General features: G+C 36.6%; 2 protein-coding genes across 2 annotated transcripts; one reads left to right on the forward strand and one right to left on the reverse strand.

The window, feature by feature from the left end:
- The first annotated feature begins 23 nt into the window (after positions 1-23).
- Positions 24-2,526, forward strand: LOC140768354 (protein Dr1 homolog). Its single transcript, XM_073108606.1, has 5 exons — positions 24-385; positions 1,126-1,215; positions 1,455-1,549; positions 2,035-2,103; positions 2,195-2,526. The coding sequence occupies exons 1-5, from the start codon at positions 331-333 to the stop codon at positions 2,348-2,350; spliced, it is 465 nt and encodes a 154-aa protein (XP_072964707.1). The 5' UTR covers positions 24-330; the 3' UTR covers positions 2,351-2,526.
- Positions 2,527-2,956: 430 nt separating this feature from the next.
- Positions 2,957-16,129, reverse strand: LOC140768282 (phosphoenolpyruvate carboxylase 4). Its single transcript, XM_073108514.1, has 21 exons — positions 15,873-16,129; positions 15,603-15,763; positions 15,139-15,302; positions 14,555-14,669; positions 14,388-14,465; positions 13,460-13,528; positions 13,304-13,382; positions 13,151-13,227; positions 12,972-13,067; positions 11,713-11,854; positions 8,571-8,705; positions 7,405-7,463; positions 6,979-7,248; positions 6,657-6,782; positions 6,429-6,530; positions 6,186-6,332; positions 5,623-5,721; positions 5,376-5,464; positions 4,795-4,921; positions 4,517-4,723; positions 2,957-3,912 (listed from the first exon to the last, which is right to left on the reverse strand). The coding sequence occupies exons 2-21, from the start codon at positions 15,756-15,758 to the stop codon at positions 3,088-3,090; spliced, it is 3,162 nt and encodes a 1,053-aa protein (XP_072964615.1). The 5' UTR covers positions 15,759-15,763; positions 15,873-16,129; the 3' UTR covers positions 2,957-3,087.
- Between the last annotated feature and the right edge of the window lie 574 nt (positions 16,130-16,703).

Genomic DNA, 16,703 nt, shown 5'->3' on the forward strand with positions numbered 1-16,703 from the left:
CGAAACTTTGACCCAGTAGATAAAATCTAGTCCGAAAGAACTGCCACGTAAGACCGAAACCTAGTTTTCCTTTTTAAATAAGTAATTTTAAGGCTCCGGGGTCGTCCTCCCCTTCGTCTAGTTTCCGAGATTTCTCCAGCTTCGAATCCTTGGAATTCGCCATCGTTTGATCAATTGGGCCGTGCACGCTTCCACCTCGTCGCCCCCTTTCTTGCGTCTCGCAACTTTGCCCAATTTTTTTCGTCTTGCTAAGGGGTCTTGCACCAGTCTGGTATCCTGCTAGGGCACGAAGTATCAGATCTCGATCAATATTTTAGTATTATTCGAGTCATGGAGCCGATGGACATTGTCGGGAAATCAAAGGAGGATGTTTCCCTTCCGAAAGGTGCGATTTTTAACTCAAACAACGATTATCTCGTGTTTATGTAGCTTATCCTGTGGATTTGATACATATGTAGTTTACTCTGCCTTAAAGATATCCTAGTTCACTTTGCAAAGATTCGGATGGAGCATGCATGGATTTCTTTTAATTTTCTATTTGATAAGGATTGATTTGACTGGATTAGGTTATGAGTGAAATTTGCATAGAAGTCCAATTGTAATGCAAATAAATAGATAGTAGCAAGGGAGAATGTATCACTTGCTACTTGCATGCTCAAACTTTATGTCGGTGGATTTTGCAATATTACTTGATTACCGCTATTGTTGAGTAGTATGGCAAGGAAGATATGTGTGATCAACATCTAATATATCTCACAAATGAGTATCCTGTCAAATGATGATATTGCGACAGGCAAACTCTCAGACTCTTTGAAGGTGCAGATATGAACATGAGATCATTATAGAAGCTAATTTGTTAAAAGGTAAAATATTAGCTTCCTATCAATAATATAAGAGACCTCTAAAGACTAAACAAGCTGCATCAAGCTAATCTAAGCATGCTTCTAATTTGTTAAAACTTAAATATGAATATGCCCAAACATAGTGATGAAATTGAATGAAATTTACTGGAAACGTCATCAGATTGAACCTGCACGATGTAGTTGATGGAATTTGGTGTTTGATGTTCCCTGAATTGGCTTTTCTCTTAAATGTAACTTATTTGTAATTATAACTACTTTTCAGCCACTATGTTCAAGATTATTAAGGAGATGCTGCCTCCTGATGTTCGTGTAGCTAGAGATGCTCAAGATCTTCTTGTTGAATGCTGCGTAGGTAAGAACATGTCACACACCTTGCTACGGTTATTATACAGTACCTTCTGTCATTATTAAGAAATGTCACTTTGATGTTTCATGTGTATGATTATCATCTTAAATGAGTAACCCATTCTCCTCCCTCTGAAACAAAACGCACCTCTGTTTCTATGTGCACTTAAAAGTTTAAACAACTCTCTCTTTCCTCCTCTCATATTGTTATACTGATTAATATTCTCCATCCTATATTATTGGCAGAATTCATCAACCTTGTTTCTTCGGAGTCCAATGACGTGTGTAATCGGGAGGACAAAAGAACAATTGCCCCTGAGCATGTCATTAAAGCTTTAGAGGTCAGTTACCTGTAGCACATGCTTACTGATTTAAGGTTCCTATTCATTTGAACATATTCTACCCCACTTTACTACTGTCAGCTCCTTGGTGCTTAGTTTATGTAAGAACATGACATTTTGGACGCCTCAGTATTTTGGCAGCTAATATTGTAATTAATGAATTGGAACTCATGGCTGGAGATTAAAGAAGTCATGTGCATTTTCTTGTTCATTAGATCTGAATTTTGATTTGTTAAGACTAACGAGTCGCATATTGGCATGTCCTAGTATATTTCTGGGTGTTACCATAGATATTTGTAGCAACCTACTTTTTTTTTTAAAGCACTACCCATTACAAGTACGGATTGTTGAAGTTTGAACTTTTCATCATACTATTGTGCAACCAGCAAAGATTCATACAAAGTAGATTGTGCCTGCCCAAAAAGAGATGGCAAGCTCCTCTCTTTTCCTTACATTTATATTGAAGTGATTAACAATACTCTCAGGTTCTCGGTTTTGGTGAGTACATTCAGGAGGTCTGTGCTGCTTACGAACAACATAAGATGGACACTCTGGTGTGTTTACATCCAAATTTTTTTATCATTCTTGTGTTATTTTTCCCCTGCATGCTTTATTCTTGATTCGTCTTAAATGTGCATTCAACAGGATTCTCCTAAAGGTGGCAAGTTTACTGGCATAGAGATGACAGAGGAAGAAGCGTTGGCCGAGCAGCAGAGGATGTTTGCGGAAGCCCGTGCTAGAATGAATAATGGATTAAATCCACAAAAACAGTCAGACTCAGACCGCAGTTTAGAAAGCTAATATTGTGACTTGTCTTATATAATTTTGCAAACATCCTCTGCCATCTCCAGGATGTGCAGTCTTGTGGATTTTGCACTTTGTTTTTACTTTTCTAGCTATATATAGCTATGTCAATGGTGTCAGTTTGTACCATAAATTTTATGAAAGAACAGAGTAAATTACCTTCTCTTGCAGTCTCTGTCCGGTGCACTTCCTAATTATTTGCTCTTCTAAGTCGAAATCAAGTGTCGAAGAAAATTGTGTCGAGGCCTAAATGCTGAATACTTGGTGCCTTAATCAGAATCTAATGCAGTTAAACTAGCAAGTCCACTAAAGAACATATTTGAAGGTGTAGGCAAAATATAATGATACCTGAAGCATCTGAATTGAAGCAGATAGGTCAAAGTAAAATACAACACAGGCGATGTCTCGTAGAATAGCAGCATTACAAATTAGAAACAGGTCTTTGAAGGTTTCAGGTTATGTCCATAATAAAGCACTCAGTCTGTGCACACATTGTGGATGGCCCTAAACAGACATAACCCAGCTGAGTATACAACTTACATATTCATATTGATTCTTCTAAGAACTCAACACTAGACTTGATTGCATTCCAAAATTTGGAGATTGTTCATCACAATATAATACAGATAATCATTAATTTCTGCGGTGAAAATTATACTTTAGATTCCTCCAGAGTGCTTCAAAACAAATGTGCGAACATAAAAAGAAAATAGTGACCTCAATACTCTAGTACATCAACCAGTATTTCTCATCCCAGCTGCAATTCCATTTATAGTAATGAGCAGTGCATCTCTAAGTTTATGGTTATCCTCGTCACGCCTCAATCTCCTCAATATCTCAACTTGCAGCATGTTCATCGGATTTAAGTAAGGTAGCCTGCTCTCAATTAGCCGCCTCAGACTGCGGTTGTTCTCTGAAAGTTTCTCATGTCCACTGACAACTAATACATAGTCCTCCGTCATCAGTAAGTTATTTCTCAGCTCTGTGCCGAGGGCCCTTCTGCTCTCTGATACAAGCACTTCATCATAATGTTTTGCTATTGGAATGTCAGCCTTGGCAAGCACCATTTCAATAAGATCTATAATGGACTGGAAGAAAGGCCACTCCTTGTACATGGCTTGCAAGTCCTCTTGGTATCCTTTATCACATGCATCTTTAAGGCCAGCTCCAATACCGAGCCATGCAGGGAGGACAAACCGAGTCTGAGTCCATGCAAAGATCCAAGGGATGGCTCGAAGGTGTCCAATGCCAGTGGAAGCCTTCCTTCTCGTAGGCCGACTTCCAATATTTAGGAAGCCAAGCTCAGCCTGAGGAGTGGCCTCATGGAAGTAGCTTATGAACTCTGGGTTATTGTATACGATGCTCCTGTAGTGGTTGCAGCTCGTTTTGGATATCTCTTCCATGACGCAACGCCACTTCTCTTCTCTAGGAGGGAGCGGGGGGCGCATTGTTGACAGAAGTACAGCTGTGGTGTAGATCTCGAGCTGCCTTACTGCTGTTTGAGGCAATCCAAACTTGGCCTGGACCATCTCACCTTGCTCAGTTGATCGGAGAGTTCCCTGGCAGCAGAAATGGTAGCTTTCAATTGGTCACGACCATGATGTTATATTTATTCAAGGAAATACAAATCATTCTTAGGAAATAGAACAAATATCATAAGCAGAAAAATAAATGAGCTATGACATAAAGAGCTTTAGATTGCCAAGAACAGGAAAAAAACACAGGTAACAGATTTTATACAGAGGAAATCGTTAGAGGAACTAAATGACGGACTGACCGTTCAACAAAAAAATTATAAAATATCATGGCTGAAATGGATGGAGATACAATTACATACACAATTGCTGATGATTTAGTAGAAGTTAAAGTAATTCAGGATTAAAGTGGGAGAAACCCATAATAGGCAAAAAGGTGAAAAATATATGCAAGATTAATAGCTAGTTACCATTGTTTAATGGTTTACAATTAAGTAAGAAAAAGCTACGCATGTAGACGTAACGGAAGAAAGCTGCAAACTGGAAAGAAGAAATCAAGCATGTAGTAGTTACCCATAGAGGTAAGCTAATCATCTCACAAAAGAGCATTGGCTTCATTTTTTTCTCCTTTTTGAGAAAAAAATATATATCTGGATATGGAGACCAGATCGCTGAATCATGGACTTACCATTACAGAACCAGGAGGCTGTGACTGTATGGCAAGATATGTCGGACCACCACCACGACCAATACTACCACCACGCCCATGGAAGAGTGTGACTTTGATCCCATACTCATTGCAGGCAGCAACAACATCCTCTTGAGCCTTGTACAATTCCCATGCTGCTGCAAAACGCCCAGCATCCTTGCCAGAGTCTGAGTAACCAACCATGACCTGTTGCCAATTCCAGAGTTTAATTGAAGTAACAAGTACAGAGAGAGAAACAATTTTTATAATTGCAATACCTCTTGGTGCCCATTATGGTTCCTTATGATATGCTCTCTATACCAGTCAATTGACAATAATTTCCTGATTACAGAGCCAGCTCCTCTTAAATCTTTCACAGTTTCAAACAATGGGACAACTCTTAACCTGTTTCAAAAATAAAAAAAACCAATTATACATATATATTCTTGCAAAATGGTGCATGTTCATCAGATGCTGCGATAGAAATTAACAACTCTTTGTGGTACAAACACACAGTTTGCAACTCATCCTATTCTATGATACACCTAGAAAATCTTTTTGATATAGAAACTCACCATTAATGACCAAGGCTCAACTGCTCAAGTACAGTAGATATGATAATTATAAAGATCAAGATAATAAATTAATTGTTAAACAGTGTGCACTCTACTTTCTTAATAACTTTTCAATACTTTCTTTCATGAAAATTTTATAATTCTTAGATTTGCTCTGCAACTGTGCATCAATTAAGACATGATTGTCACAAACAGTGAAAATAACTATTAAATTTGTATTGTATATAATTCCAAATTTCCAATATAATCATGTTCAAATTTTCCTCAAAAGGTAAGCATCTTACGTTCCCCCTGGACATGGTCTTCCAAGCTCCCCACTTACAGAAAGTCTAGCATCTTTCTGCAAAAGCTCCACAGCAAGGACATCGCTGGCCTAAAATATACAGAACAACAATATATCTTGAAATTTAGGACATAATACATGGTATCAAGTATCAACCAAACAAAGTAACTAGGAATGAAGAAGAATCTTTTACATTTATGTGCTAATACTTCTAGTTCAAATAATTACATAAACAGTACGAGACATACATTAGAGGCCATTGAAATCACATATGCTCCAAGTGAATCACTGCCCAATTCAGCTGCTACTCGACAAGTGTCAAGAACCTCCTTCACATCAGCAGACACCTACAGAGTTCAAAATGAGGTGAAAAGGTTTTGGCTGAATAAAAGCAATGAAATAATGTTAAACTACTTACCTACAGAGGCATCAGAAGTAGAAATTGCAAAAGCATGATGTGGACAAAAGTGAAAAATAGAGTACAAAAAGGGGTGTGATGGATAAAGAACATACAGATATTTGCATAAGGCTTAACAAAGTAGACTAATATTAGCTGTTGCATACTTTCATGGTAAGCAATTTTTTTTGTTTTGGCCAGGAATATGGCACTAACTTTCAAGGGGTCAATGCGAAGTTAAGAGCTGGATGGTACAGATCTGTTAATTATTTGAAGGTTTCTCATCCTTGTACTCCAGCCAACTCCATGTCTTGGATGGTGATGACACTTGATATACAGGTTTAACAAATTACAGAAACTGATTGAGTAGAATGAACCATGAAATAGTGGATGTTCATGCGAGTAAAATCTAACCTCTATACTTGGGGGTACTAGAGGTCTCTTTCCTTTCAGCTCTCTAGTCAAAAATTCCAGCTTTTTTTCTTCATCCCACTCACTATAAATACCCATATCTAGGTATGTTGTAATAGCATCGAGTGTTTCAGCATGTCGAGCTGACTCCTGTGAAATCAAAATTAATAAGAGAAATCAACTTCATGATCATCAAATTTTGTAGAAGTAAGTTGTAATTCCAACAATAATAATAACCAGTCATACCTGCCGCAGATCAAGCTTCATTAAGACCATGCCAAAGGTAGCAACCCTTCGTATTAGATCTGCTAAGCGCCCATCAGCAAGTACGGTAGACCCACATGATTGCTTCATGAGACATTTATTAAAATGTCAGTAGATATCCATAAACATAAATTATTACTAAACATTGAAAACAGTTCTACTAGATTGCTTCTACTGACGTTCCTTATATACTTTGACAAATGACTTTACCAAGGATTCATAACACAAGAGTAATGGTTCCAGCAGTTGATCTGTCGTCTCATAGTATTCCATGGGATCTTGTTCACAAGGAAGATCCTCAAGGAGAAGTTCCAGCCTTCTCCGTGTCTTCATAAGCTGATGTCAAATGTATGTTAGACATGTAAAATAATAACTTAACAAGCATAACAATAAATTGTTAGGACCTTACGTCGCCCTATCATGAATAAGTTAGGGAATGATGATCAGGAGTCCAAGTCTCCTTGAATTACTTGTCAAGTTGTCATCATGAAAAATTGTTGCAGAATATTACAGCCAGAAGAGAGAAACTAACCTTATCTTTGACATTCCCAAGAACAATTCTATATGGAGCAATGCCAGGATATTGAAGTGAACTAGGCTCGAGAAGTTTCCTGAAGCTTGATCTGCCAACCTGAGATTCTGCAAATATCTTCCTCTGAGCAAGAAGTTGACTAGAACTTGACTTACTTATTTTAGACGACCCGGTTAAGGATGACCGAGGACTCTGAGGCAAATAATTGTTGTCTTGACAGACTGTCCCATCTTCACGTCTTCTTAATGAAGCTGAAGAATCCTGATCACTCTGCAGTCACAGAGCATGTAAGGCAAAGTAAATTACCAGATACCTGGAGTAAAATTTTGAAGGCAAGTGGGATTATGATATGAGATAACAACGGTTAGTTTAATTTAAAAAATTATGCATGTATTATGAGATGTAAACAGCTTTCTGATCTGTTACCTGGTGACTAATATTGCCAGGGAATTCTAGTATCCTATATGGAGAACCATCATTGCATTCTACATGAGTAACAAAACTCATAGTCAGAAGAGATAAGGAGATAAAGGAACAATATCCAGATACTTGGGCAGCAATTATGTAGATTAAGAAATTGCACAAATCATTAAATAGAAACTTTTAAGAGACCCAATTAGAAACTCATTAATGTGATAAGGACCAGGAGCATAAAACCAAATGGTGGTTTATATAGCTGAAAGTGTGTCAAGTTCCAGTAAACTATCGTCGCATACAATTATTTCCATACTCTACAATAGTCATACACATAAAGTTTCTGTCTTATCAAAGTATCGACAGTGAAAGAACAAGTTGATACTTAAGAAACTTTTCATTTCCTATTCAAATGTAATTTGCTTTATCATTTTGGCACTAGTGAATTATGTAGGCAATTTGAGATAACATTACAGCAATCAGAATGCATGTCAGATGATTGTTCAAATAGTTATCACCATTTTTAGAGTAGTCCATCATTTGCAATTTGAGATGAGAATTAAAGGGCTATAATTAAGGAGCTTTTATATCACATGATTATTCATTGGCAGATCATGAAATTATTTGTGAGATGTGAGATTGTGTCTTTCCCTTATTGGTCATGTATGCTGATTAGCAAAGTGAAAAACCATATATGGCTCTTCCATCCATTCTCACTGTTAATTAACCAAGAAGATATATTTATTATACTTTATTGCCTTTATTAGGAGTGATCAAGGACAAGTCTAGGACTATCAAGAAGGGTCAAGCTATATAAAAGAGTGGTTCTTTTAATTAGATAGGGCAAGATAAGTATGGGGAAAAGATGAATTTTGCAAGCTAGGGTCCTGACAAGGACTTCCAAAATTTTTTTTAATAGGCCCTCTATAATCCTATGCAGATGATAAAGCACTATTCTCATGGCTGACAACAAGCAAACAAATATGTACTTGAAAAGGTAAAAGCAAAATCATACCTGTAAAGGATGAAAGTTGATTATTATATGCTACAGTATTAATACTTCTCAAAAGGTCATTAAATGAGAGAAAAAAGAAATAGTAACTACAATTTGCAGGATTCCACAAAATATCTAGCAGTCTATAGTACATAATTTAAGATGGTAAGAAATATAGACCTACCTGTACAGGAAGGAAGATCAGCACCAGCTGGAAGCTGTGCTGGCAATGCTGAGGTTTGCTGATTATAATGCTTTGCATGGTTTCGAGTTATTGTCTGATTCCAGCTTTCAGAATGCCGATCCTCAGGTGCTGACTCTACAGAAATTATTTGAATCGCACCATTACAGCTAAACATGACTTAGTGGATCTGTATAACTTAATAAAAGCAGAAAATTGAGTAAATATGTTGCTCAAAATATGTTTCACTGATAAGGATATGGATGGAAGAAGTAAAGTCTTAACATTAAGTAATTTAAGACCTAAGCAAGCTTTTAGATGTTAAAGGATTGCCAATAATGCATTCTTCTGAGAATAGCACTTAGGACAGTTGACGTCATAGAGTTCTAGTATTGATAGCACTTTTAAGTCTTGATTGATATAAATACTAATTAAGAGCAAATTAATTAATTCTTTTGCTCAAAAGAAGGTTTGTACTTTAATAAACTATAAATCAACACACTGCTGAATTAACCTCCATAGGAACATGAGTTATAACTGGCTGACATTTTCCATTGCTGCTGTACTCCTAATTTTCTGAGGTTAGAGTCTTGATTAATTGAGGCTTTGCTACAAGAACAATTAATGAGCAAAGGAAATATGTAGTGATATATAATCTGTTTGAATGAAAACTGTACAAAATGTGGCACATGCACTCAAGAAATTTCTTTTGAATGTAGCCCAAGTATATTATATCTTCATTATCCCTAGGATGATCTCTAGAACTGCAAGTATGAATAAGGAGAGTAGATCGGATGTGCATTAGCTCTACTACTGGGAATAATAATAAGGTGAAAAACTCTCAATAATTCAGACTTCCTTAACTGTCGCCATTTCAGGATGGTGCCCAGACGGTTCTTGATTTACTATACCAAACATTCATATCTTAGAACCAGGATGAAATAGGGCTTATTTTGGCTCTCTTGGTAAATACTTGTGATTTCAGTAGTGCAAAAATAGGAAGAACCCTTTCAACGTCATAAATTTTCTATATTAGGGGCCCTTTAACATTCTCCAGTATGTTATATTGCAATTTGAGTCTGGTCCCTGACAGTTATATAAGGCAAAGATACTCATGATCCTGATGAATTTATGTTCATTAGGTGATCTTTGTGGTCAGAATAAATCAGTTACTATGGTAAGGATAATGTTGGGATCTGAACAGTCTGAACACAATCATTGGTGTAGCCATGTATATCCGGGGGGCCATGGCTCCCCCTAGATTAAGAATTCTTTTTATTTGGTAGAAGAATCTTTTGGTAAATTACTAAATCTACATAAGTAGCACTACTTGACCCCTTAATTCTAACAAATCCTTCTATGTACTCTTTTTGTTTCCAAATAGATACATTTTAGTATTGAGAACTAAGTCATGTAATAATAAAACCAAAATTTAGTAAGGGTTAATTATATTTACACCCCCTTAACTATATCTGATTTTCATAGAGATCTCTAAAATTATTTTCGTTACAATGTCCCCCCTAAAATATGAATTTAATTCAATGTCCATCTTACATCAATCTGTCGTTTGTCTTATGACGGACTTTTCTGACCAATATTTGAAAAGCAAAATACCGATGATATGTTGACAGAAATGCCATTCTCTCCTTTCTTTCCTTTCCTTTGTTTCCCTCTCTTCTCTTCTTTCATTTACCTTCCCTCCTGTCCATTGCCGATCATGATGGCAATTGCGGCAACAACGTCGACGACAGTGCGGACTTCGGTGATGACAAGCCATACGCAGAGGGAGAGGGAGAGATTAAGTTCACAAAATTTGTTGCTGTGAGTGGAGATTGAGGCATTCATCTTATTAAAACTGGAATTGAAAAGTGAGGTCGGTTGGGTTTGTTGGTTCCATTCATTTTGCTCCCAACAAAGGTTGTTGCAAAAGCGTGCACATTGTTTTAAATGATTTGACTACAGCTGCAAAGAATTGATCATTTTGAGACCTTTTTGAGTTAGGAACTCCATTACTTTCATAGTTACAAAATCATGACCTTTGTGAGGTTGAGTTTGTGGCTTTTCTTTCTCTTTTGTTTTCTTTGTATGTTGTGTGCCTGGGTTGGTAAGTTGACTATGAAGTGTAAAGATAGACATATATGTTATGTCCAATTGTCCATCCTTTTCTTGTAGTTGAAAGTGTGAAGGATATTTTTCTATTATGGAAGTTCTTAGTTTCAAGTGAACCAGGGCCTATCTATCAAATACAAACGGGATACAAGGAAATGGATGTTGCTGCTTTCGCATTTAAGTGTGTTGAAGTGGCCTATCTCAAGGCTGCCTACTACAAGTCTCCCGGTGCAAGTAAAGATAGATATGAACTGCAAATATCTTTGCAGATGGTTCCATGGTTCCACCGGGTTGAGAAAGATGGCGAAGAAAGGTAGGAGGAGCTTGCGGGCGGAACGAGGGGAGTCTGGTGGGAAGGAAAAAGGAGGATTCCCTGGAAAAGAAAAATCTTTGCTCTTGGCCGAAGGTAGAAGACATGCATGGCATGATATATTACTATATTTATAAGGGGTATACTAGTCATTTGACATATTCCATCACTGTCGTTTCTTGTTTTACTTAGATCCAAAAGTGAAGGGGAACATTGTAATGAAAAAAGTTTGGAGTCTCAATAAAAACTTGGTATAATTCAAGGGGTGTAAATGTAATTAACCCTTTTATTAATTGAGGAACCTTTCAATGTGTTTTCTCCTCTTTCTGTGCAATATGTTGTTAATTAGATCACTATAACAGATAGTATTTCCTACAAGCTGATTTTCCTTGTCCTGCTATCTTTGTTACTAATTTGTTGAAACAGCAGCAACAAGCACCTAATCCAAGCTATATAGGGTTAGCAAAAGGGCATACTAATGCATTAAAAACGTAGGGTTTAGGGAGGGAAGATGCACCACTGCCTTACTCTCATGAATGAAGAGACTATTTCCATAACTTGAACATATGACCTCTTGGATTTACATGACAAACCTAATCAGCTAACCGTTACACCAAGTAATGCGCTGACTAGAAGACGGTGAATGATAGGTCACTGGTTTATCAAAATTGAAAAGAAAAGATTCACACAGATATAAACTAATGACTGAGAAACAAATGGACCAACCTTTAAGCAAGATTTCATTTGCTAAGCTTGCCAACTTATTACTGCATCTGTTCATAGACAGTTCAAATCTAAGATTGTCAACTTCTCGGATGTAGAGATCTATTGCCATCCACCTTGACAACAATGAAACATCTCTTGTCACCTGCATCAGAGGAATTGTAAGTTCATCAGTCTTCTTTATGGCAAAGGCTAGTAATTTAGATCATTTTCATACAGAGAAAATGTTATAAATGTTTTCCAGCAATAGCAAGTTTAATAGCATAATTTGTACGTCAAACCAAAGCTTCTCTCATTGCTGATACTGATAATACTTAGCAAGAAAATATAGTACTCAAGAAACTATAAGTTCCCCTATAAAGGGAACATTTTTCTTCATAGCATCTGAAATTTATCAGAACATTTTTCACTAAATTGAATTGCACAAACAGGGAACAGTACTATCCTACAGCATAAAGCACTTCAAGAAACTTGTTTTTTTTATGATATAACTAGCGTTATGAAAAATAAGGTCTAATACAAAGCTACATCACATGTGACAGAAAATTATAATGGTACACCAACAAAATAAAGCATGCCAATTTAGATTATCATGACAAGTGAAATAGAGTTTAGCCTGTTGAGTTCAGTCAGGTCCATTAGGCAGGCATAAAGAAAATAGTAATAATAATAATAATAATAATAATAATAATAATAATAATAATAATGATAAAAAAGTGCAAAAATAGGTAAGACATTATTACTCATCCATTTTTATGGTTCTGATAATCTGTTTTGAATATCTTTTAACAGACAATAATATAAAATAAATCTAACAGTAGTCTTTTTTTTCAGATGCTTCTCATGGCCAACTAAGAGAACAGCAATTCTTGTACATATATCACTGAAATAAATTGGTATTAACTCAATAATATTAGCCTCAATTTCTAGTGGTAAGAATGTCTGAGTTAGTTTCCTTGGGAGAAAAAAAAAAACAACGCACCAATTTTTCAGATCTGAATATGTGGAACCTAATGGAGGGCGGTATAGAGTCTATCCATGGAAGCACAAGATCATTTCAGATGACACATTATCATATTCATAGTTCAGACTCATTCACTGGAATACAGATTTAAAAATTTCTATTGCAGACATTTGTTTTTTTTTTTCCTATTAACATTTGCTCCAAAAGCATTTAAAGTTCTGCAACTGACAATAAATTTAACATCACTTGGATGGAAAATTTTCCACATTCATCAAAGATAATAGAAAGAAAACCTCACCTTTGCTGTAACATTAGGATTTCCATCTCGATCACCGCCCATCCAAGATCCGAATTTAATTGGTGTAGATGTTAGAGGAAGTGGCCTACCAGTATGCTGTAGGTAACGAGAAATCAATGCAGTGATTAACCATTTTATGGTATGAACTTTTAAAACCCAGTCCATGAAGGGGGGAAGACCTTCTTTAGAGCATTGCTAACGCGGCGTAGATAGTGAGGAACAGCCTTCCATAGTGATTGCTCCACAATGTGTAGACCTACAGAAGGTCAATGAAGCAGCATTCAAGAAATAAAGGAAGCATAAAGTCTGTGCCAAAAGCATTAAAAGTTTACCAGCCCTAGCTTCGTCAACTGGAGTAGGCTTGTGACGTCTAAGCTCATCTGTCTGCCATATTGAGGTGATCTCCCTCACCTACCAGAAGTAATGAAATGTATAGGTAACCATAAAAGAGGGGTTTGTAGTTTTATAGAACTCTTTCTGAAATATACCAGATCTTCTATCAGCATTTCCTTATCTTCATGATTGAGATCAGGGCGTTCATTGAACTCCAATAAATGCTGCAGAAAAGGTCAGTTAGTAATTATAATAATAAATGAAACAGCGATAAGAAGAATATTAGTTTGAAAGTCTTGGATAACAAACTAGTAAAACAGAAAGTGAATAACAAAGATAATCAGAGGAATGAAAACAAGAAGACAGAGGTAGAAGATGCAAAATACGATTTGTATAGAAGAAAATATATCAAATAGCCACTCAGTACTATCCAAAATATCTACAACTCAAAAGGGAACTTTTGACTATAAAGGCCTCCTTACTGCAGATGTTAGAAAATCAGATGGTACAAGTATAATATTCTGAAATGTTATGATCAACATGATTAAGACTTCCAGACCATCAATTTGGATCTGCACATCTTAAGGTCCATAAAACAAACTTTAATAGAGTTTCATTCATGCAAACAATAAAAAAAATGTTACATCTAACCTTCTATTTTGATATAACAAGAGAAGAATCTGAAAATTAATCTGCATCATTCCAAAATATAAGTTGGATGATAACATTGTATGTTCTCATTTTCAGATCATTTGATGCATAGATTGGAGATCTCTAAAGTAAGTCTAAACTCTTGATGTTTAGATCAGGCGTCATACATATTTACAGGTCTATCAAATTGAATGTCCTCCTACTAATTTTGCAGAAGTTAGATTGAGATTTCAAAACTACCCAAAAAGTATTAGCTCTGCTAACTTAATGCGGACTCAATCCATAGAATAAAGGACAAAAGACGATACAGGATGTATTCTCAATGGGAACAAATTGCAACTATTCCGTAACATTAGATAGTAGTAAAAATCAAGATTTAACTGAAGTCTACTAATTCCTTAGCATTTTGAGGAAAGTAAGAAAGCTGCTCACAGCTATTCTGATGTGTTTATATTGCAGAGTGCGTCTGTTTATTTGAGTGGGATGTGCTGTAAGGACAATCTCAACCTCCTGCATCAGCATCAACCAAAGAATGTTAATTTGCTTTGCATGCATGATAGCATTGGACCAACTTGCAAGAAACAACGAAACGAAGTAACCTGCTTGCAGACAGTATCGTAAAGCTCCTGTGGAGGAACTCCACTCTGTATCAACTTATTGAATATGTCATCACAAGATTTCGACAGATGAGCGACATTACGGGCCTTACGGACCCTGCAGGAGAGATAAGAACAGTTTCAGAAGATGCAAAGGTGAAGTACCAGTCTGGTACCTCTCTTCTATAAGTAGATCGAGATGCAAGAGGGAGCTTCAAAAAAATAATACATCCATTCATGACATGAAGTGATCATCGGGCTACAAAGTCAATGAAACTAGATTATCTTTTCCCCCATTTTAGTTGTGATGACTTGCACCAAAACATGAGTGTAAGACATGCATTTGTGACATGAAGTGCTCATCAGGCAACAAAGTCAATGAACTCCGCTCTATTACAGAAAAGGCTGTTATTAAACCACAATAAAGACAGCTAAAACTCTCCTCATGTGGGCCTAATCGAGTACATTGTTGTGTGAGGATGATAACATATCTGACCAAAAGAGCTTCTGTACGAAAAAGATGGAAGATGATTTATGCAAACGTGTAACAAATAATAAATGGTGGGTGAAGAAATAATCAAAAGCACCTGTGATGGGTTTCTGCAATACCCATCAGATTAAGGTAATGGCTAAAAGCACGGGCAAGCGCCAAGGCTTCCTCAAGGGTCATTTTTGAGATCTCAGTCGCCAGTTGCTTTTCCAGTAACTCCGCTGTGCCCTCCATCCCCGCGGCTCTCATGTTAACAGCACTCTACCATAACAAAATGACAAGAAAGCAAAGGTTACTACCAAAAACAAAAGAAGAAGAATACCAAAACACCAAATTTCTAGCTTTAAGGTACAGACATCAAAACACGAATGAGATATATGCCTATGCTTGAAAAAGAAAATTGATCCAAGAGATATAACTAAAAGTACAAAGAAGAAGCTGAACGAGGATTCAAATTATAAACGAAAACAAAGGCACCAAGGGAAGCAAAAGGAGGCAGCTTTAAGAACCCAAAAGGCCGAGAGGTTGAAAAGGGAAGTTGGGCATGAACTGGGAACCAACCTGAGCGAGGATCCTCTTCCTTTCGACGTTCTCCGTGAACTGGGAACCGACCTCACGATGCAACACATCGATGAGGAGGCTTCCAAGAAGGCGGCAGTCGTCCTCAAACGCTTGGAAAGAGATCTCCTCCGCAATGTCGTCGGTGGTATCCGTCATTGTATCTGCAGATATAGTGTGACAACAAGATGCGAGCCAAAACCATCAAAACAGAGGAAGAAGACGAAGCTAATAACAAGCGATTCAACGAACTGGGTATCGATCAACTCTCACCGAACAAGCGAAACAGAGAAAGGATAAGCTATAACAAGCGTTTCTCTGAAGTGGGTCTCGATCAACGCTCAAAGATATGGAAGTAGATGGCTTTGAATGAAGAGAGAAACCGAAGAGAGAAACAAGTAGAACAAGAGAGAGAGAGAGCAAGGAACAAGAGAGAGAGAGAGCAAGGAGGAGGAAAGCAGATGTGAGAGAGAGAGAGGATGGGGGGAGAGGAGGGCTCTCTTTTACCGCGTCATCGGCCATCAGGAACTCGGCACGTGTCGCCGAATTCCGAAAGTATCGCCATGGAATCGGAGCATTGGAGGAGTCCTCTCTCTCCACGGGAGGGGCATTATGGTAATTCTGTTATACTAGGTGCGGGTATAAATCTTCAGTTACTGGGTGAGAGAATTAGTTGATTTTTCTTTTCAATAAGTTCTTCTTTTGATATACAAAAATGTATATATATATATAAAATAAAAATAAGTAATATTTTTAGTACAATAAATATACTTATGCATAATTAGTAACTAAATATAAAATTTTAAATAATTTATTCAAAATAATTATTATATTTTATAATATTTATAGATGTATCTAATTTACATTTAAGATGCGTGCATTAAATTAGTTTTAAAAATTTTATACATAAATCTAATGAGATATTATAATATACTACCTATATAGTTTTGATCTAAATTATGAGAGTGACTCTAAATGCAATTATGAGAATCCACCCAAGCATCCCCATGAATCATATCCACTCTTCCTCCTTACTCTTCTTTTTTTAATTTTAAAATTTAAATAATTTAAATTATGTATACGTTAGGACTGAATTACTGGACT

The sequence above is a fragment of the Typha angustifolia genome, chromosome 10 (assembly GCF_048772165.1).
Source record: "Typha angustifolia cultivar Huaian chromosome 10, ASM4877216v1, whole genome shotgun sequence".
NCBI classification, from domain to species: Eukaryota; Viridiplantae; Streptophyta; class Magnoliopsida; order Poales; family Typhaceae; genus Typha; species Typha angustifolia.